Source organism: Dermacentor variabilis, chromosome 2 (assembly GCF_050947875.1).
Source record: "Dermacentor variabilis isolate Ectoservices chromosome 2, ASM5094787v1, whole genome shotgun sequence".
NCBI lineage: Eukaryota > Metazoa > Arthropoda > Arachnida > Ixodida > Ixodidae > Dermacentor > Dermacentor variabilis.
The window spans coordinates 16,987,290-17,010,553 of record NC_134569.1 but is presented as its reverse complement, the minus strand read 5'-3'; the positions used below and the strand labels follow the sequence as shown (position 1 = coordinate 17,010,553).

General features: G+C 48.2%; 1 protein-coding gene across 1 annotated transcript in view; it reads right to left on the bottom strand.

The window, feature by feature from the left end:
- Nucleotides 1-1,812: 1,812 nt before the first annotated feature.
- LOC142571431 (uncharacterized) overlaps nucleotides 1,813-23,264 on the bottom strand; it is a 46,068-nt gene continuing 24,616 nt past the window's right edge. Inside the window, exon 2 of the mRNA XM_075679774.1 lies at nucleotides 1,813-5,601. Within this exon, the coding sequence (XP_075535889.1) occupies nucleotides 3,114-5,601 (2,488 nt within the window). The 3' untranslated portion in view covers nucleotides 1,813-3,113. The remainder of the gene's footprint in view (nucleotides 5,602-23,264) is intronic.

The window sequence follows — 23,264 nt, the reverse complement described above, 5'->3', positions numbered from 1 at the left end:
GACCCAGAGGTACGCATACTGCTGATTATACTTCGGCCTGAGCGTCGCTCCACTTCTCGCGGTGCTTGCTTCGCTGAAACAGGCTTGCCGCAAACTCTGTTTCTCATCTTCTCCCCTTCTCCGCTCGCCTTGCCCAGATCGTCCAGTCCCTACGAACTCGGCAGTGGCGGCCTTCTTCGGACCGGCCCGATAATCGGCCTTCGAGTCCGCACGGGCTCCAATTCCGGAGCGCCGCGTATTCATTACTGCACAGCGCTCCTCGCTCGAGGTTGACTCGCGCGCGCGGTCTGCCGCTCCGACATGCTCCGCGGACTCGAGAAGGCGGTCGAATGTAGCCGCGCTGTGGCGCGGAATAAACGGCGCTGAGCCTTGGGCGCCAGGGGCGGCATCGTTGGTGAAGCAATGTGCCGTCGTCTAGATTCCAGGCACCGCGGTCTGCGTCGGTGTGCAGTGACCGCACGGCACACGCTCGCGAGTGCCTTCTGGCGGGGCGATGCATTGTCCGCTGCAGCCGCGGCGCAGAGAGCGCGCGCGGTCTATAATGTGGAAGCCAACAGACAAAAACAAAGAGAGATCGGACCACGCAAGTCGCTTAAAAAGTCGCACCCCTAATCGCACCCGCGGTTCAGGTTGTAAATGACGTGGTAGTTGTACGGAGAAGTATTCACTGAGCTTTTCGATACGAAAATAGAGACATGGTGCACGACGAAAATTTTGCTCACTCTCGGATCGATTCTGTGCTTCGATCATTCTGACGATTTTGCGTACACGCAAGTGCCGCGGTGTAACCGGGCACGAGGACCGCGCTCTTCCACATGTCTTCCTTAGCGGTGTGCCGGAACCTCAGCACTTTTTATTTCCCGGATATATGGCCGCGAGTGGACGACTTATCTTTAGGCAAACTGTACGTCCGTCTACTGCAAAAAACAAATTTATTGCGTGCTTATACCAATCGACGTCAGTGCGAATGTCTTTAATGGCGCTTCTGTGTCCTCTGAGAGTGAGATTGCATGACTGCGATCCACCTTGCAGGTGTGTGCGAGTTCATTGTTATTTCCAGTTTCCTCCACTTCATCTTTCCTACCCATTTTCCTGTTCTCCAGTATAGGGCATACGACCCGAATATTTCTCTGTCTAAACTTAACGTCCTTTACTTCCTTCTGAGCCCTTTTCTCGCTCTCCCAATAACCCCAGGAAGGAGCCAAAGAAGAAACAGACCTTGACATGGGAGACGTGGCCAGGCAGAGGCGGTTCTCCACGGTGTTCTTACTTTGTAATCACTCACCATTTCCAAACACGAAACCTTTTTGGAGCTCACGCGCGTTGCTCTGAAAGCGGGCACGATTAAACCTTCAGAAAAACGACCAGGAAGCGGCAGCCGTGTCTGCTGGCTTGCAACTTCCTACTTTTTGCACAATGAAGCGTAGGGAACGGACTGTCGGCGGGCAGAGCGTTCGCCTTAAATATTTATACGCTTGCAAAATATTGAGAATACTTAGCAGCCTTTGGAGCGTCGGCAATGTTTCCCTTTCCTGGCGGTTGGTGCTTCTGGCACCGTACACCGTGTTACTCGGCCTTCCTATTTACGTGTCGCACGACATTGCTTTTTGCAAACACCGCGAACTTGCACAGCGCTGTTGGACACCACGTACATTCGGCGGCCCAGGAACACTCTGACAAACGGCGGCGTGTGGAGATACAATTATCAAGCAATGTGTAGTTGCTTTTTACGCATGGCACACTTGAGGTAAATGTTCCGCTTTCCCCTAGTAGGAGAGAAGAGGTAAGAAGAACGACATGTGAAGCCACAAGAGCCGTAAGCAAAACAACACTTTATGAAATCCTCTTGCGAAAAAAACAAAACAATAAGAAAAACGTACAACAACCAAACCACTCGTACAGTCATACGTAGAATGTTGGTCGCTTTCTTCCGTTGACGTCAGCGCATGTGTTTAACGCAACGCGAGAATTCACTGCTAGAAACCACTATAGTTTCTACCGATAAACCACCAGCATCATCGTCGTTGCAGTGAAGCTGCCGTCAAGGTTACCTAATGCAAGTGTGTCTCAACATGGCACTGAAACGAACGGACAACGCTTTAGATTGCCGTTGGTAGGCCACTGCGCTGAGAGTCACTTGCAACACATGCTTCGCGGCACATGTGACATACGTGAGCATGTAACGGCTTAGTACAGAGCGGCACGCAGTATGCAGTAGTATTTACAGGGTAATGTGCACTTTCGAGTACTTCGCAGGCATAAAGCTTAGTGCATTACCTTGTCGAGGTGTATTTTCGGAAAAATTGCACATGACTCCGAGAAACCCTTTTGGACAAGAATAGCCTCGGACAGCGGCGGAGAAGAATATTGAGCACAGTCTCCGGGATTGTCTTCCTCTGTCTCGAAATTTGCTAGGTTGAAAAGAAAAGGTGTGCAACTTATATATATAAAATCAGCAGCCTTTGCACCTCGCTGCCATCATTTGCCGGTGGCACATGCCCTTTTACGTATACGTTCTTACGCAATGTCCTCATAACGTGACTCCCTCTTATTGAGAACGTCCATGAAGTCTGCATAATGTGCTGTTACTTCTCCGTGACGAAGACCCTCAGCAATGAAGCGTTAAGTAGTTTTTGTCTATGCAATAAACTGCTGGCCTTCTTTCTGCCTGCACGCACTCTTAACGTAGTATGTGTTTGGCCTTCTGGACTGGTTCCGGCATATTGCCACCGATTGCTCTGCTGATAATGCGAACAGGAAGTCACGGAGTTGAGGTCCTTCCCGCACTAGTTTGACGGGTGGACTAATAAGGCGAAATGACAGAAGCTATACTTTCACTCATTGCCTGAACAGTGATCGCGATCCACAGCACTGGCACACACGACAGGTGCTGCTGAACTGCGGCTTTGTCAAGGGGGTGACGTTAGTAGTACAACACAAGGAAGCTGCTGGCTGGTGACTTGGTGAGAGCTCATCGACCGCGCTTTGTGCCACCGCTGCTTCGCACCGTTGACACGGCCACGGTCACTGTGCGTGAAAAGAGGGGGGAGGGGGGAAAGAGTCTCACGACATGTGTTCTCGTGATCTCACGTGCGCATTCCACGGTTCACCATTCATCGTCCCAGGACTGGTCGCGGCCGGCTACCTCCGAAGAGCGCTGGTCGCGGTCTCGACCCGAAGCGACTCCGGCCATGCGCCGGCTTGCTCTCGGGCGTGACGGCGGGCGCCTCCGTGGCGTGGCTGTCTTCAGACGTGGCCTCCGACTCAGAGGCAGCTGCCGCTGCTTCCTCGTGCTTGGAGGCTGTCTCGGTAGATGCTGCTGAAGCCTCTTCCTTGTTCTCCGGCGTGGTCACCGGCGACGACTCTTCGTTCTCTTCCGGCTTCTCTTCCTCCTCGACCTTCTTGTGTCCAGGTCGGTGGCGGGTGAACGACGTGCGGGGCCTGGAACCCCGATTGGTGCGCCCGAACAGCCCGCCAGAGCTGGGCCGGGCTCCGGGTCTTTTGGGTGCTGCCGTTGTCGAAGACGCCGCCGTGCTAGAGGTCCTTGTCCTCGCAGACTTCCCACTGAAGCGGCTGCTTCCACCGAAGCGCTTCTTGCTGTTGTTTGCAGGAGCAGCGGTGGTCGTAGTCGGCTCTGCGTCCGCTGGTGACGTGCTCTCCTCTTCTTCGGGCTCTTCCTCCTTCTGGTGCCGTGAGTGGATCGGCGAAGGACGCCGGCCGAACTGGAGCCTGCTAGACGACGATCGTGGCGTCGGCCGGTTTCGCCGCAGTCCTCCCAGCAGTCTTCGCGTGGATGATGTGGCTGGCGTCGTCGTCGTCGTGGACGTGGTGTGCGACTTGCGGGAACCGGGCGCCCTGACATGCGCACCTGCGCCGTGCGCCCCGCCGAACCGCCTCCTGTTGCCGAAAGGCCTCTTCGTTTTCTCAGTCGTGGTCGTCGGTTCCTCAGTTGTGGTTGTCGTCGGTGCCAGAGTGGTCGGTGCCTCTGTTGTCGTGGTGGTGGTCGTCGGAGTAGTAGTCTCTGCAGATGTAGTCAATAGGTCGGCCGCTCCTTTCCTGCCGCTGATCTCGTTGGCTACCTGCGTGTCCGACGGCGGTGACACGGTGGATACAGGCGAACCTTGAGGCGTGACAAGTCCTCGGACATCAGGTGCAGGACCAAGCGGAACTCCTGGATCTGGTACGAGTTTAGCTCCCGTGAACCCCAAGTTCGGTGGGCCCGCAAGCGGTGGACGTTTAGCCTCGAACGGTTGACTTGGAAGCAAGACGTGCGTTCCTTCGGAGACGGAGACCGACACCGAGACTTGGGTGACAGTCTGAGGAGCAGATGTGACTCCATGCTCTAGAGGGAAAGCAGGAGGCGGCGCTGGTTGTTGCCCTGACGGTGGGCTCGTTGTGACTGTCTTGGGTTCGAACCTGTTCTGTGGGTTAGGCGAAGCCAGCCTTTGACTGGAACCCTTACCCTTCAGCTTAGAGCCATCGGTCTTGTCAAAACCTTCCAGGCTGGGAACGTCGTCGAAATTAAGGGACAAATTCTTCTTGTTGTCATCATCATAGTAGTAATAGTAGTAAACTACGTACTCATCTTTCTCTTTGTCCTTGCTTTTGGCAGCCTTGTCTTTGGCCTCGGCTTGCTTGCTGGACTCGATTTCCGAAGCCGGTGATTTCTGGATGACCTGAGCGGGTGGCTGGATAGAGCCGACGATCTTACCTTGCCTCAGAGCATCCTCGGATGACGTCGAAGAGGATACTGAGAACGAGTGTCTCGGGAAGGACTGCAATGATGGAGGTGGTTTCGGTGTGGTCGACGGAGTAACGGGTGCCTGTTGCGGGAACGCGAAGCCTAGGCTGGGCTGCTGCTGACTTCCGTCGGAAAAGCTAAATTGCTGGCGCTGTTGAGGCACTTGTTGCTGATGCTGCTGAGGAAACTGCTGCTGTTGAGGAAACTGCTGCTGCTGTTGCTGTTGCTGCTGCGGACTGATAAACTGCTGCTGCTGCTGTTGGCGATGCTGTTGCTGTTGATTATTGAACACTTGTTGCTGCTGATGGGGAAACGGTTGCTGCGGCTGTTGAACTGAAAGTTGTGGCGGCTGCTGTGGCTGCGGGTTCTGCTGCTGGAACTGCCTAAACTGTTGCTGCTGCTGTTGTTGCTGCTGCTGTTGTTGCTGCTGCTGTTGCTGCTGAAGTAAGAGCTGTTGTGGAGACAGCGACTGCTGTTGACGGTTGAACTGGAACTGCAGCTGCTGCTGCGGCTGCTGTTGTTGCTGCTGCGGCTGCTGTTGCTGCTGCTGCGGCTGCTGCTGCGGCTGTTGCTGCGGCTGTTGCTGGAATTGGTACTGAGGCTGGTTGCGTACCGAGAACTGGGGCGGTGGCGACTGCTGCACGGGTTGGGCGAAGTCGTTCGCGAAGCGGACCGGACTGTTAGGCGGCTGGGGCCCTGCGGGAGGGTTGGCGTTCGGCGGCAGCGCCCGCACGAACACGCTATAGTTGGGGTCGTGCGAAGGGTCTTGCGGCGGCCGTGACTGGCGTTTCATCCGCGCCGGGTCCTCCGCCAGGCCTGGTGTCGACAGCAGTGCGGCAGCCACTGCCACGAGGGCCCACCTGCGGATAAAGGCAACATGCTGTAGAGGATATGACTAGCGAGGGGGAGAATTCGCAATACCTCTTTCTTTAGTAAATACCGGCAATTTATCAAGTGCTGGCGCCTTTTACGTCATCGTCATGATTAATGAGACTTGTCTGCCAACTGTAGATCATAAAAGCGGTTCTCAAAAAGGAGTTCGCCAAGGCCGGCCCCTCTCGGAACAATCTTACGCACGAACAACTTTGCGAACTTGGGAAGAAACTGTAACGGTGCACTGTCTTCCGCTCGTCGTCGTCCGTACCCTAAATTAACATATTCTATAGACGCCTTAGTCAAAACACCGTTAAGCTAGCACTTAAGTTTTATATACTGACGCCTCAAAACTGCAGCTTATTTTCAGAAATCTTACAATTTCACTCATACTTAGCACCATGACCAGTTTTGAAATTGCATATAGTTTTTGTTAACAACAAACGTAATGTGCTCAGTGTGTCATTTCATGTTCACCGCGCGGAAATATTGACTGGGTTCTGTGCAAGGCACAACCACCGCTACAATCACGCCAATGTACGATATACAACACGCGGGATTGGCGAGTTCGCGCATCTCTAAGAGCACTCGGCGCCATCTACCGTCGCTGCCGCGAAGGCTGCGCATGGCCTCCGAGATGCCAAGCGGCAACCAGGCTCCTCTCTGCGGTTTCTTTCTGGGCAAACTGCGCCATCCAGTGGCACTCCCAAGAAGTCTGCGCGTGGACGAGGAGCGTGGCGCGCCGGTGCCTGCGACCAACTGTTTCCTCGCCTGCCGCACACTCAGTTGCACATACCCAGTGGCCCAAGTCGGTCCGACGGTTGGTTTCGAACCTTCTTTTAAGCACAGCAGCCCGATGCGCCACCCACGCGACCACGGACTACCCAGGGAGCAAGTTAGACGGGAAAACAGATACTCGTCCATAGATCCAAATATACAAACATAGCCCCCGGAAGATGCTCGAAGCACCTTAAGAATGCTACCGCCTTAAAGAAATATGGAAAGCTCCTTGTAGATGACACAGACACGCTGGCATGTACATTCGGCTGGTTTACCGCGCTCCGACTAGGAGCCCGCTCTACATAGGAGCAAATGAAAGCGTGCCCAAACCGAACGTACGGCTTCTATCGGCCGATCGAAGATCGAAGAAGCATGCCAGCGCTTCTGATGTAAACAAACATGAATGACCAAGAGCACGGACCTGCATTTTCACTATACTACACTTTTGCTGCAGACGCATGGCCAATGGAAAGTGCAGCAGTCACATCACCGGAACTCCGAAAAATCTGGGCCGCGCTCTCAGGTCGAAGACACAGCGCCTCCGAGCTCTGGAGGCACCAACCGAACGTGTTGCGAGCGCTCAAAAACCAGCCGAATGTACCATTAGTTGTGCACGTGTTCTGCTTAACACCGGTTTTTGCAAACAGGACCACACAGGTAACATCGACAGGGAGTGTTTTCTCCTCAAGTGAACAGTGTAGCAGAATGACGATCGCATTGCAGAATACAGTACTCTGTGCGCTTGCGCCTACTGTGTCCGATCTGATCGCTAAAGGCCACTGACATGTCATGCGTTCAACGCTAGCACTATATTATGAAAGATGTGGGAGCACTCTAATGATTACAGCTCCGGGCCACTGAACGCACCTGCGAAAATAGGAGGAGTAGGCGCATGCGTGCCGAGTATAGTACATATGTTCTGTTCCGAACATCGTCTGCTACAGGCTATTTTTTGCAAAGCGACATAGCCCATTTAATCTGTTTCTTGTCCCCGACCATTGTAACAATTTTTCGCGCGCAGGAACCACGGAAGTTCATTAAAACTTCTTTCTGGGCGAGTTGGTGCATACTTGACATAAAAATTGTTACAGCGCAAACACATGCAACCACAAAGTAAGAAGGACGGGACACAAGCGCTGTGTCCCGTCCCTCTTACTTTGTGGTTGCAATGTGTTTGCGCTGTAACAATTTTTATGTCAACTAGGAACCACAGAAGACGACGGTCAATCGTAGCAAATGGGAGTCGCGCGGAGCTTACTCAAAAGGTCATGTGCGAATTTGTGCTTTCGTTGGAAGCGTATAAGAAGCAGGGTCTACGGGGCTGCGTCCAGCACACGAGCAAACGACCCTGTAGCCGACGATGCTCGAACAGGAGATTGTTCTTACACTCCTACTCTCTCTATTTTCGCACACCGGCTGGTCACTTTCACAAGCTCTATTACAATCCTATTACATTACAATCCTATTACAATCCTATTACGTTCACAGGCTCTCATATCAAACCAGCACATCGCATTTTGCCCCGATTAGACCACTGCCTCAAAGTGCAACCCAAGATAGCTCATACCAAACTTATGCGTCATTCGCCATTGTTCCTTGCCATTTATCATTGGAATAAACTACGTGCAGAAATCGTTCCCGAAAATAATTACGACGCATTTGTGAACAAACTCAAGCGCTTACTCTATGCTGGTCCTTAATAGATTATTATCAGAAGTGTATTCTTTTTTACATTGTCTTGAGCATTGTAGTCCACGTGTGTACGTGTTCTCAAACACTTCTTTTATCCAGATATGTTCCCTGTTTTCCTGAGTGCATGTTTGTTTATGCTTTTCTGATTTTTCAGTGTTATGCAATATGCTCACTTCATCGGTTTTTTTTTTTTTAACCCCCTATGGTAATGCCCGTAAAGGGCCCTTAAGGTATGTGAATAAAAAAAAAAGGTGCATATTCTAGTTCATTATATCTGTATGACATGGCGGTCACCATCACGTCATATTTTGACCACCGCAGCCGCATTTCGATGAGCTGGGGATGCAAAAACGCCCGTGTACCGTGTATTGCGTGCGCCTTTCAAGAACCCCAGGTGGTCAAAATTAATTCGTAGACACCGCCTACGCATATTTCATGATGATATCGTGGGTGTGGCACGCAATACTAAGAATCTAATTTTCTTAAAGTGCTCTCAATGACTGACCACCACCGCAGTAATGGTCTCATTTTCATCCCGATCGCTATAGCGTCCGACGTCCTAACGAAGGCCAATGAGAAAATGTTCTTACGTAAATGACATTCTCCGAATATGGGTCCCGATCTGGCAGCAGCGAATGTCATCTTTAGGTGTTTTGAATTCGTGATATATTGTGGCAAAGAATTTGATTCTGAACGCGAGGGTGCTCTCGGCGGTGGCGCTGAGCCTTCGCTCGGGCAGCTCGTTTAGCAGCAGCGGCAGGCAGAGCATTTACACCGGGCGCGTCGCTGATTGTGCAAAAAGAAAGCTTGAACACGGGATCGCGCGGCTCGTGCGGAGCGCATTCTCTATTAGCTACGAGAAGGAACACTAGGACTTAACTAACACTGCAGTTTACGTTATACTGGCACCACTTGCTTCTTTACCTGCTCAAAATTAGGCGGTTCTTCACGTGTTTACTTTAAGTGGCGGCAATTTCGATTGAAGCTAATTGAGGCTTACAGCTGTTTGGAGAATACGAAAAGGAATGTACCAATATATATTCCCTTTTCCGTGCTACACGTACAACTCGCGTGGGCAATTTACTGGTGTTTGTTGCTTGAGCAATATACATGACGAATCCCTTTGGCGCACTGACACAGCCTGCTCGGCCCAAATATTTTAGTGAAATATGCATTTTTGACCGTATGTCTACAACCAGAAAGAAGCCGAAGCGTCATTCATTAGTAGTATGGGACATATTGACATTATCATAATTCCCCGGTGGAGGGTGAAAAATCAAGTGAAATAGGCGAGGCTTGTGGTGTCTTCCTTATGTAAGTTTGCGAGGTTATCTTTTATGTACTGACGAAGCGAATAGTTCTCCGTTTGTATAATTGAACAAGGCTGGATCGAGTCATGGTGAGGCAGAAGGCGTTTGAATTTTCCTTTCCTAGGCACCGTAAGCTGCGTTGTAGTACGTCGAGTATACTGTGGGCATTGCAACTGGCGCTGTAAAGAACTGCTTCATGGTTTAAATTCGAAGGTATAGTGAACTGATGGCTTTCGCGAACAATGCGTGCCTCGCCATAACGACAATCGGTTGCTACCGTTGCGTGAGGGGTGTGCCATATTGTCGATAAAGGTGACTGAGGGCCACCATGAAACATTTCATCCCTTGCAATTGATTGGCTCTCGATCTTAACCACGATAGTTTTCTTTCAGGTCACTGCTGTTATGGTATTTGTGAGTTAACTATATTAATACTCTACATGACGCGCCATCGTGTTAGCAGCCATGAGCAATTCGTTTTATGGGACCTGTTTCCAAGACCTATGAAAGTACGAGCAAATTTTTCATTCAAAATGCGCGCCTAACTCTTTCTTTTGCTCATTAATAAATAGGCCGTATTTGACTAGAACAACGCACCAGAGTAATAAGAATCACGATGACAGCTTCGCTGGGCAGTGTCTTTCTAACGCGGGTAACATGCTGACCCCAAATACTAAGATTTTTCTTCCGTATAAATTGCAATGTCTCCCATAGCTAAGTACTAAGGGAATGTTAAGCGTTCAGCGAAGCATCATACACAACTTCGCGTGCTGAATTTGGAGACATTGTTTTTACGCAATACTTATGGACAGACACGGGGCATATATGCATCGCTAAACCATAGACCCCTTCAACGCTACATAGCTTGCGATATCCAAGCCGCAAATTCTCTTGGCTCACGCGCTTTTGAAGAAGTAACCGTCGTTCAGGCATGGCAGTTGAAAGAAAGAAAATGACATATCCTTCAATAAGTACGGTTCGAGCCACCCGTACCCCAAGCATACACGAAGGAACGAGCGCGCGCGGCAGCCGAGCGAGCCGGAGAGAGCGTGACGCCATGAGATCACGGCCGCGACGTCACTCGCGAGAGGGCGCCACTCCAAGTTCTCGCCGCCAATAGCGGCGGCGGCACCGCAGTCCAAGTAACGCATGAGCAGTGGATCCGAAGCCTACGCCAGCGCTTTATTTCCGCGCTGGCCGCATGCCTGGTCGCCGCCGACACTCCGCTTTCCTGCTCACCCTTTCGCCATACCCTCCTCCGATTTCCACCTCATGGTTTCCACCTCATATGCTTTGTAAAACTTTCCTTCGACATGCACATTCTGACATTCTGTGTGCCTGTTCCTTCGACATGCACACCGAATTAAAGAAATTACCTTGCACCGAGCGCCACATGAGACGCCAATTAACATTTCGACTTCACGCGTCACGACGTCCATTGCCGTGACAAGAAAACAGAACGTGTAATGTTCACTTTATAAAAACATCTACGAAGGCACAGTCTCATTGCCCTGTGCACATTTCAAGAATAACATTACGCTGCCACGAATTTTTCGTTTTACCCTTGTCGGCACCTAACTTATGCACACTCCAGCCGCCGCTACCGGAATTAAGCAAAAGTTTGTCTGTCGAATGGTGGCAGTTAAAATCCAGATCGTATCCGAGTCCAGCTCATCATCATCATCATGAGCCTGGCTACGCCCACTGAAGGGCGAATGCCTCTCCCATACTTCTCCAACTACCCCGGTCATGTGCTAATTGTGGCCATGTTGTTCCTGCAAACTTCTTAATCTCATCCGCCCACCTAACTTTCTGCCGCCTCCTGCTCCGCTTCCCTTCTTTTGGAATCTATTTAGCAATCCTTAATGACCATCGCTTTTCTTCCCTCCTCATTACCCGCCATGGTTGCTCAGTGGCTATGGTGTTAGGCTGCTGAGCACGAGGTCGCGGGATCGAATCCCGGCCACGGCGGCCGCATTTCGATGGGGGCAAAATGCGAAAACAGCCGTGTGCTTAGATTTAGGTGCACGTTAAAGAACCCCAGGTGGTCGAAATTTCCGGAGTCTCCCACTACGGCGTGCCTCATAATCAGAAAGTGGTTTTGGCACGTAAAACTCCATAATTTTTTCCCTCCTCATTACATGTCCTGCCCATGCCCCCCCCCCCCCCATTTCTTTTTCTTGATTTCATCTAAAATGTCATTAACTCGCGTTTGTTCCTTCACCCCAATCTGCTCTTTTCTTATCTGTTAACGTTACACCCATCATTCTTCTTTCCATAGTTTGTTGCGTCGTCCTCAATTTAAGTAGAACCCTTTTCGTAAGCCTCCAGGTTTCTGCCGCGTAGGTGAATGCTGGTAAGACACAGCTATTATACACTTTTCTCTTGAGGGATAATGCCAACCTGCTGTTCCTGATCTGAGAATTCCTGCCAAACGCACCCTAGCCCATTCTTATTCTTCTGATTATTTCAGTCTCATGATCTGGATCAGCGGTCACTACCTGCCCTAACTAGATGTATTCCCTTACCACTTCCAGTGCCTCGCTACCTATCGTAAACTGCTGTTCTCTTCCGAGACTGTTAAACATTACTTTAGTTTTCTGCAGATTAATTTTTAGACCCACTCTTCTGCTTTGCCTCTCCAGGCCAGTGAGCATGCATTGCAATTGGTCCCCTGAGTTAGTAAGCAAGGCAATATCATCAGCGAATCGCAGGTTACTCAGACATTCTCCATTAACTCTTATCCCCAATTCTTCCCAATCCAGGTCTCTGAATACCTCTTGTAAACACGCTGTGAATAGCATTGGAGAGATCGTATCTCCCTGCCTGACGCCCTTCTTTATTGGGATTTTGTTGCTTTCTTTATGGAGGACTACGGTGGCTGTGGAGTCGCTATATATATCTTTCAGTGTTCTTACATACGGCTCGTCTACATTCTGATTCCGTAATGCCTGCATGACTGCTGAGGTTTCGACTGAATCAAACGCTTTCTCGTAATCAATGAAAGCTATATATAAGGGTTGGTTATATTTCGCACATTTCTCTATCACCTGATTGATAGTGTGAATATGGTCTATTGCTGAGTAGCCTTTACGGAATCCTGCCTGGTCCTTTGGTTGACAGAAGTCTAAGGTGTTCCTGATTCTATTTGCGATTACCTTACTAAATACTTTGTAGGTAACTGACAGTAAGCTGATCGGTCTATAATTTTTCAAGTCTTTGGCGTCGTCTTTCTTATGGATTAAGATAATGTGTTCGTTCTTCCAAGTTGCCGGTACGGTCGAGGTCATGAGGCATTGCGTATACAGGGCGGCCAGTTTTTGTAGAACAATCTGCCCACCATCCTTCAACAAATCTGCTGTTACCTGATCCTCCCCAGCAGCCTTCCCCCTTTGCATAGCTCCCAAGGCTTTCTTTGCTTCTTCCGGCGTTACTTGTGTGCTGTCAAATTCCTCTAGACTATTCCCTCTTCTAATATCGTCGTGGGTGCCACTGGTACTGTATGAATCTCTATAGAACTCCTCAGCCACTTGAACTATCTTATCCATATTAGTAATGATATTGCCGGCTTTGTCTCTTAACGCACACATTTGATTCTTGCCTATTCCTAGTTTCTTCTTCACTGCTTTTAGACTTCCTCCGTTCCTGAGAGCGTGCTCAATTCTATCCATATTATACTTCCTTATGTCAGCTATCTTACGCCTGTTGATTAACTTGGAAAGTTCTGCCAGTATTTGTATTCACAACAAGGCCTGCCACCCTCTCGTTAATGCTATAGAATTCCTGTATGTTACCAGCTATATCCTTATTAATCAGGAATCCGACTCCTAGTTCTCGTCTCTCCGCTAAGCCCTGGTAGCACAGGACGTGCCCGCTTTTCAGCACTGTATATGCTTCTGTTCTACTAATAACTCTCCCCTGCTATTCCTAGAGCCTATGCCATATTCCCCCACTGACTTGTCTCCAGCCTGCTTCTTGCCTACCCTGGCATTGAAGTCGCCTATCAGTATAGTGTATTTTGTTTTGACTTTACCCATCGCCGATTCCACGTCTTCATAGAAGCTTTCGACTTCCTGGTCATCATGACTGGATGTAGGGGCGTAGACCAGTACGGTCTTCAATTTGTACCTCTTATTAAGTTTCACAACAAGACCTGCCACCCTCTCGTTAAAGCTATAGAATTCCTGTATGTTATCAGCTATATCCTTATTAATCAGGAATCCGACTCCTAGTTCTCGTCTCTGCGCTAAGCCACGGTAGCACAGGACGTGCCTGCTTTTCAGCACTGTATATGCTTCTTTCGTCCTCCTAACTTCACTGAGCCCTATTTTGTCTTATTTACTGTCCTCTGATTCCTCCAATAGCACTGCTAAACTAGCCTCACTAGATAACGTTCTGACGTTAAACGTTGCCAGGTTCAGATTCCAATGGCGGCCTGTCTAGAGCCAGGGATTCTTAGCACCCTCTGCTGCGTCGCAGGTCTGACCGCCGCCGTGGTCAGTTGCTTCGCAGCTCCTGGGGACTGAGGGCCGGGGTTTGATTGTTGCATTCATGTAGGAGGTTGTGGCCAAGTACTGCACGAGGCTGGTCAATCCTGCTCTGGTGAGAAAGTGCGTTACCGGTTCTGGTCACCGGGATCAGGCCGCACTCCAGGCCTGTTTACGCAATTTTATCAACACGCGGATTCTTTTTTAATCCGGTGGAAAATTGCGCGGCACCCAGATTCGAACCACGTTCTTCTTGCACGCGAGGCGGATGCTCTACCTCTACGCCACCGCTGCACCCTCGAGTCCAGCTATCGTGCACCTAATACACCCAGACTTATACACGAGTGGCAAGTGCAGACATTGCGACTCTTGAGCCACCCTGGAGCATATTCTATGGGAATGTACGGCTATAATACATAATAAAGGTGATGCAGCCTCAAAGAGCGACAGCCTCCGCGCGCGCAGGGAGTCAGCGTTGCTCAGCTCGGACCTGCAGCACCAAGTCTGGACCGTCCTGCGAGCCGAGGCAGCCGCCAAGGGCCAACAACCCTTGTCCGAAACCTAGGCGGGTTCAGGCCCGCCCCACCAAATCACATGGCACTCGATAAAATTATTTGAATGAATGTTGCAATCGCTGGCATGCCATGAGCCTGTGCCGTACATTAATGTAGGTTAGTGTAGTTAACAGTGACGTTGCGCATGTCTCGATCACATGATACATCCTGTCACGTGCGCTTTGAAACGCAGGCGAAGTTCAACGATTTCGTAGAAGGGTTCCCGCAGCTTCTATGAGAAAACGCCATCGCCTCTCTTTTTCCCGCATGAGGTTCTTACCTAACGCAACGTTTTACGCTCGCGAAGATTAGGATGGCGAGACATCGGCGAAGCAAAGTACACATTGGGGCTAATTGATTCAAGACCGGCGGACTAAGACAAACACGAGGGAAAATGCCGTGCAATTGTAGCGACAGCCTCGGACAAGCAAGCAGTCACACAGTTGCGTAACTGTTGAGCCTGTGCACTCTTGTTTACATGCCTTTACAGCACGAGCAATCAAAGAGCACGTAGATTCGTCTGCTACCTGATTGGGTAAACTGGCGCGTTCGTCGTGCCTAGAGCAGCAAACATTACCCGTATCAAAATTTTTCGTTTGCGTCGTTGTGCAGCGGTCGTGAAAAAGAAGGCAAACATCGATCGAACGAAAGTTCGCCTTCACTTAGGGCGGTGCGGTATAATGTATGTACATTCTCGCGGGATGACCTCATCCGAACTGCGCTCAGACAAAGCCATGCGACAGGCGTGCAGCTATCGTTTCGTTGCGAAGCTTTGCAGGAGCGTTTATTGCGAAACAATACCTGGAGCAACGAGTTTTCCAAAGTCTCTTTTCCCTGAGATCTCTGGAGTTGCACTTACATTTCAAGCAAAATGGCGGCTGTTTTCTGCCATTACTGAAACATTACTACGCACGCCCACCAAAGCTGTGCGAGATGTAAGCCGAGGCGGTCATTTACGGTTCTCCCTTCTCTTTCATGGTTTAGAAGAACGCCTTCAGACTGAGTTCGTGCGTTGTGGCTGAACAGCACACTCTCCTAGAAAGGCCGTTGAATGTTTCTGCGTGCACGTGAGTGGAATGCTTCTTGGAACGATGTTCGTGCGTATAATGCGTATAGTGCGATGGTCATTTTTCAAAACAACTGCTCCCACAATCAGACGAATGTGTGTGGTGCTGCATTGGTCAGCGTTTTAATGACCGTCTGAGGATTCCGGACTGATCGCAGCTCAAGTACTTTTGAAACTCGAGCGCACTATAACGGCCGTGTTCTTTCATTTTGAGATATCTGAGCGCGTTTCGTAACGCATTGTTCTGTTTACCCGAGTGCGGATGTCTGCTGGTTCTGCCTATGGAGTTATGGCTGCGCAAGGCGCATTGGTGTCCCTTTGCCTGCAACCGTAAATGTATTTGTGCAGTACATTACCGGGAGCGCTACACAAGCAGTATTGTGGTGCTTATGAGTAGTCAAGCTCGAGCAAGCAAACGCTTCCTTTAAAGAGCAAGTTGTCGTGAGTCCATTGGAAATCTCTCAAAATAAGAGGCATCCTGCTCCTCGAGATGAAATAATTTTTCCCTTCCTTATCTCTTTTTTAAAGGATATCGCTCAATGCCTACAACCCTGGTGCTTAATTCAGTTTCAGTTTATCATTCTTTCAATGTAGTTGGCTGTGAATAGTATACAGGCGAGGGTCCCAAAGCCAAATGACTGCAGCGAGGCCTTCGGTTAACAAGAAGATTGGTACAAAATGATTATTTAATACAGCAGTGTAAAATTATGCAATACATAAGTAAATAAATTTCGAAGTAGTGAAAAGGCATACATTCGATTTTTACACAAGGAGTCATAAATGTACAATAAAAAAATTCGCACATTGCCAATCTAAATTGTTATAACCTATTTAACAAGTGAAGTACACACTTTCAACACGCAGTAAGTGAATCAGGACAACTAGTTATACAAAATGAAAATTTTAAGTTCATATTTGCATTCATGCAAAGATGATGATGATTTAAGAGCATGAAGTAAGTCATTCCACTGTTGAATCGCTGAGAATGAGGAAGTCATTTTGTCATAATTCGTGTTTCATTTAGGTAATAGAAAGTTGTGATTATGAAAAAAAAAACATAGTGCTATTGGTATTTGTGAGCAATCTAGAGTCTATTAATTGAAACGCGACCGGTTTGTTACGTAATTTGAATAATGTGATAAGTAAATGAAATTTAAACAAGCCAGATAAAGGAAGAATATGCTTAGCCTGAAGGAGCGGAGCAGCATTACAGTAAAAAGAACTGTTGGTAATAATGAGAATAGCCTGCTTCTGAATGTGCTGTATGGACGAAAGGTCACAGGCATATGTATTTCCCCACGGAGTATTGCCATATGTAAAGTGACTATGTATGAAGCAAATAAGGCGTGAACAAAAAAATGGACGAGATTTAATGAAAGTCCTTATCCCAAAAGCAGTTTTCGCCTAACGTAAGCAATATGATTATTAAAGTTCAAGTTAGGGTCTAATTTTATACCAAGGAAAGTTGCACAATCGGCCGCTGGAATTAAATGATGGCCTATAGATACTTAGGGTAGATAAGGGAAAACTTTTTGAGATGATTTAAATATCATGAACTGAAATTTAAGCGGGTTCAAATTTAGGTTGCTCAAAGAACACAATTGAATAACTTTGGTCAATTCGTTGTTCAGTTTAGTGATTAGCGTTGTTAACAATTTGTGTGACATGGGAAATGGTGGTATCATCAGTGTAAAGGACAACGTTAGGAATATTAATGCAATCAGGTAAATCATTAATGTAGATGCAAAATAATAAAGGGTCAAGTATTCAGGCCTGCGGTGCCCCTTGATTAATGACCTTAGCATTTGAGTAGACGACACTTATGCACACTGATTGTTCGCGATCAAGTATGTAATCTTTTGAAAAGTTAAAGCTGGACCAGTTATACCCAATCATTTTAGTTCAGTAAATAAAATATGAAAAACGCTGTCACAGGCTTTAGTAAAAAATCAAGAAATATAGAACCGACGAAATCGCCGTTGTCGATGGAAGACATTAAGAAATCGATTAAGTAAAGCTAAATTGGTTGAACTACCTGCACGAAAACCAAATCGGCAAGGTTTTAGTGAGTTAAATTTGTCTAGGTACTTGTTAATGTGTTTCAGAAATAGTTTTTCAATAATTTTGCTAATTGAGGAGAGATACGCGATAGTTTAGGACCTCTGTTATATCACTTTCTTTTTGCGCTGGGATTAACTTGGCCTTTTTAAGTGAGCGCGGAAAGGTGCCACATTTAAATATGGGATTAATTATATTGCTTAATACTTCCGCAATATATGAAGCAACGAGCTTTAAGCGATAAGAGGAAATATTATCTAGCCTGACGCTAGAGTTCTTTAGATTCAGGATTGTAGAACCGATCTTGAATTGTAGCGCGAAGTGACGCGGACAGAGATTAGAAGCAGACAGGACGGAGCGCTAACTCTCAACTAAATTTTTATTGAAACTAAGAACATATATATAGGTGATTGCAAATACCGCAGCAGATGAACATTACAAGGTCTAAAGACATCAGTTGAACACATCAAGAGGTAGGGAAGCCAAAAAAGAAAACGACAAAAAGACACTACTTGAAGTTAACACACGTGTGTTGAAGCACATGTGTTAACTTCAAGTAGTGTCTTTTTGCTGTTTTCTTTTTTGGCTTCCCTACCTCTTTCTATGTTCACCTGGTGCCGTTAGACATTTTCATGTTCATATGCTGCGGTATTTGCAATCACCTATATATATGTTCTTAGTATCAATAAAAATTTAGTTGAGAGTTGATGCCGGCGCGTGGTGTTGGTGTGATACTGCTTAAAGCGTGGTCAGGAAGAGCACCACTTTCATTGCGTGAAAATCGCGTACGGGATGAAATTAGGGACTGAAGCCCGAAACAAAGAAAGCAATCACGATATGCTATTGTGCTGTTGTTATATGTGTCCAGTAAATTAATGACTGGTATCACCAACCAGCACAACTTTCTTGTTTTCAGCAGGAATTATCTCGAGTACTGCAGCAAAATTGCGTAGAAAATCCGGGATAAATGAAGATGGGGAACGGTAAATTCACACGATGATCAAATTGTTAAGATTGCAAGAAGGGGAAACATTAGTTTCAATCCACACGGATTCACAGTTCAAAACATTTAAAACCTACGCTTGTACTTAATTTCAGATGGATTGGATTGGATTGGAGAACTTTATTTATGCCTGCAGGGCCTACGTCATCCTCGAAGTTCCCGTTACTCGGCGCGGGTCTCCGCTCGCCGTTGCCGGCTCGCTGGGTCCGTGCCTTTCGAGCGCCTCGAGGACCTGCTGGACGGCCCAGAGCTGATCGTCTCGGTCGTAGCTCTTCGCGGCTGCCTCGAGCCGCGGTGGGAGTGTTCTTGATTTAGCGTCTTCTAGATATTTAACGCAGTCCCACAAGATGTGCGTGTAGTCTGCGGTCTCCCTCCGGCAGACTCTGCACATATCTGTCGGATATGTCTCGGGGTACATGCGATTCATCAGTTTCGGGCTCGGTAGCGATCCGAACTTCAGATGATATAAATATAGCCGAGCCACCGTAGCCAGCAGAATCTCGGTGATAATATTCTGAATTGTACGAGCGAAAGCCATACAGAGTGCCATCACAAGAGCCTAACCACGTTATGTAATACACAGAAATGAAAAAGAATGACAGAGCAGCCCAGAGTAGGCTTTTGCACCAACTACGCGCATTGGTGTGCAGCAACGAACAGGCAGAATTAGAGAGCAACGATTTTGTTCTCTCAGGTGAAAGCAGTGTCATGATGATATAGAACAAATATTATAAAATAGGAAAAGTAAACCGCAGAAATCAGCGTCAAGTGAATATGCGGAGGTCAGATTCCGCATTTATCAAAAAGGCCCTGCTGTCAACAGACTGAAGGGCCTTAATATTACAATTCTTAGTCCAGAGGAACCGCCATTTCTTTTCCTTTTTTTAGACCAAGCGCTTTGCTAAACAGCTTCTTATTGGTCATAGCAAGATGTTCGTTGACAAAAACAGTCGACGTTTCGGTTCCTCGCCATCAGTATCTCGCCCGATCCACCTCATGGTACCGCTGCACCCTTCTCTCCGCTCTCCTCCTCGCTCTCGCCGCTTTTTTCACCCCCCGCTCCGCGTTCGCTCTCATCGTTCGCTGTGCTCGCTCGCTCGGTCGCGAGTGACGCCGACGCTCGCCGCAGGAACGGGCGCCTAAAAGCTGCTCCACCAAAACCGGCTTGTGTACAGCACTGCACGTTGACCGACACATTTGCCAGTTAAAGCAGCTCCGTTCTGCGAAGTCAAACTATAAATCGCGACATCTGATGTCGGCTCACAGGTTTCTCTGAATCACACAGGTCTCATAATGAAACAGCGCGTACGATATTCAATGGCTTCTTCGACTCTCTTAATTCTAGCATATCTGCGCCACGCCATGCCTGGGACCACTACACACGCGCCCACTCTTGGCCAGTCTCCTCCCGAGTGTATACGTGCCACTGTGACAGCAGCTGTGCGGGACGCTTAGATTTACTTAAGTGTGTGTCGGTCCACAAACATCATGCATCGCCTTCGCCCTCGTGGCATCGCTGTGCAGACGTCTCGCGGTGCGCATGCGCGTGATTTAGCGTTTGCATTTCTCCACTGCTTATGAATGGTGTAGTACAGGAACGTAAACACTCCATGACATTTAACTTTTCATCTGTGCTGAGAATAAACATAAGCACTGCTTGTGATTACCCGTTGCATAGGATAAAAATAAACACAACGGCACGCATAGCGTTTAGTTGTATGGCCTTTAAGTAACCGCTCCGCTTCACGTGGACTCTAACAGGCGCGTTGAGTCTGCATACTTTTTTTGTCCTTTTTGCAGAGACCAAACAAGCATTTTACAAAGCCATACGTATAATTGGTCCTAAGTGGATGTCGATATTCTCGTGTGTGCAATGTTTCGTACACCTTGATCATTACGTATTTGGCGTAAAGTATTATGGCATACATAGATACATTGTATATAGCAACACGCTTTTTCTGCTTTTTCCTTCATTGCCGCTGATATGAAACGAACTTATAAACTAGAATGCCGAATTAAAGATAATTAAAGGGCAAAGCAGTCAGTCAGACAACAAGATAATAAATAAAGTAGTTGAGCCGGGATCAGTGGCTCAATCGATTGGCTGAACGATTATTTTATGAAGAGGCATGCATCTATATATCAAGTCTCCGTAGTGTAGGGCTATCAGAGGACAAGCACGGTGACTTCGAAAAAAAACTACACATAGCTACTTATTACATTATTATTTTACATGATAGGGAGACATAGTCTTTTGCGAGAAATGGCGTGTTCCTTTTTTTCGTAGACTATAGCGGATATTAATTAAGCCTCCCAAGGCAAGTGCCGCCCGCCTTGCGAAGGAAAACGCGTGAGCTTGGCTCGGCAGCCTAAATGCAGCTGTCGGGGTCTCAATTGCGCCGTGTCCGCTCACTTGCCTGCGCGTCCGGCGGGGGTAACACGGGGCCCGGGGCACTTCCCTCGCACGCACCGCTCTGACAAAAGACTAAACATCTGGCAATCGACTGCAGTCCGCTTGCCAAGATATCGCCGATTCCCTCTCGTATCTATTTCTCATCGACAGGAATATGTAAAAAAGAAAATCTTAATGTCTGAGGATCCTTTCTTCACATACATTGGAAAGTGCCAGATTTGCGATAGGTGCATTAGGAATGTTCGGGCCCTCGATGAGAGAACCTTTCAATAATCAAATTACCCCCAACATGCCCATAATATTCTTTTCTTTCCTGTAACGTTGCTTTGTAAGCTGCGGCAATCTGCATTCGCATTAGTAACTGCAAAGGCCAGAAAGGGACGAGATAGCAGGGAAAAGAAAACGAAAGTCAATAAATGGCGCACAAGGACTGACGTCTCACGGGAAGCCGGCCGAGTGAAGTCCGTTAGCGCTGATGCGCGCGGGCGCATCGGACGTCGCTGTCGTAATCGCGATTTGGCACCAACAGCCCACGTTTAACCTGCCATCTTCTGTCGTCAATTAAGGAGCGCCCTCTGTGCTCGCCTCGCCCTTCGTTCAAGGCGCTGGACGCTTCCAAGAATTCACGTGCACACAGGCGAAGTGTTTACAGCGTTCAACGGCGCTCGATTCCCAAGGTTAGCTGAGCATAACGGTTCTTACCGAAGCATCGTCTTCCCCTCGTAACAGCGGGCTGTTTTCACAGAGGCATTCGCTTTTCAATTTTCTAATACCTTGGCATGGTCATACATCCAACCACAGGTCTATGTATACACGTCATGGTCTTCCGTCTTTCTCCGCGTCACTATACACGAATTGACGATGACGAATCCTATCACTGTATAGGCGTGCCCGGATGCAGGTGCTGTCTTTTTTGGGGGGGAGGGGCAGCGCATTCTCGCCCAAATTGTCGGTAATGACTGCGAAAAGACTTAATGGGCCGTGGATGTTTGCGGCCGCATGTATCGTTAATGAAACTCGACGACATATGACGCGACGCATGCAGAGACCATCGGTGCAGCTACAAAGATAAGGTCATCTGCAAATGAAAAAAAGAATCCTTCGTTTCGCCAGTGCCAAATATGTGCACGAGGTGGCGAAGGCAATTCCTTTTGTTTTTCTTTTTTCGTCTTGCCAAGAGGGCAGTCGAAGCCAGAGGGTTCCAGGACTAATGAGCCTTCCCACCTCAGGGTGATAACGGGCCTAGCTCGGAACACTGTTTCGAACAATAAGTGTTTCTCTCTCTCTCTCTCTCTCTCTCGTCTTTCTACATCCTCTAACTGTTTTACTGCCCCGCTTAGAAAACGATGGTGGCCCTGGAAACGAATGCGTGACTAGGGAAACTTAATCCTGTGTATGTACTTGCTGCCGCCAGTCTGCAATAGTTAAGGAGTGGCTGAATCAAATGCGTTCGCGCAAAAATTACGGCTGACGCGTTGCTCCCTTGCTTTCAGGTGCGGGATCCAGTTTCCTTGAAAAACACCGATGGAAGTAAGGGCACTATCGAAGCGCAGACATCCAAGCAGTCGCGGTGCTCCGGAGTACGGACGCGCTTTATTTTTCTTTTTCACTGAGCGATAAAAAGACCATTCGCACTACAATCTCGAATCCAGAGGGTCTTTATTCTAAGAACACATTTGGAGAACAAAAGCTGAGCCTGAACGCATGCTTGAGCTTTCACAAAGCGACAAGGCAGCACACTCCTCGCAGACTGCTTTTAAACAATTTCCGTTTTCTTTGTCGCCGGTATATTGCTAAAGCTTGAAGAGCACGTTTGTCAATTAATCACCTGCTGTTCAAACTAGCGTCCGGCTTACACCGTTCCGGGCGTTCTTAGTGATTTCGATTACGTTCTGCTTCTTCTTCATCATTTGTTTTCGTGTATGCTTTATATTCTATTTTTACTTTTCATTTTCGGCAGAAATATAAGCAGTATACAAAGCCGCAGGTCTCTGCTTTGACAGACTCGCGGAAAGAAGTCGCCAGCAAGTAGCGAATAAGAGCCAGTTGTCCCATTTGTGTATGAGATCCACAACGTCATGTGGCGAAAATGGCAAAACGAAGAGTTAGGTGTACAAAAGAGTGGGCATGCAATAGGGCGCCGAGTAATTTGAAACTTGCGACGAATAAAACAGGCAAGTTGGGCCCCGAGCTGTTTCGTTCGTAGTGCGCCCGGGAGATAACAATACCATGCTATGCAATGGAGTGCGATGGAGCGAGGGAATTTATTTACTCATTGTAACATTACG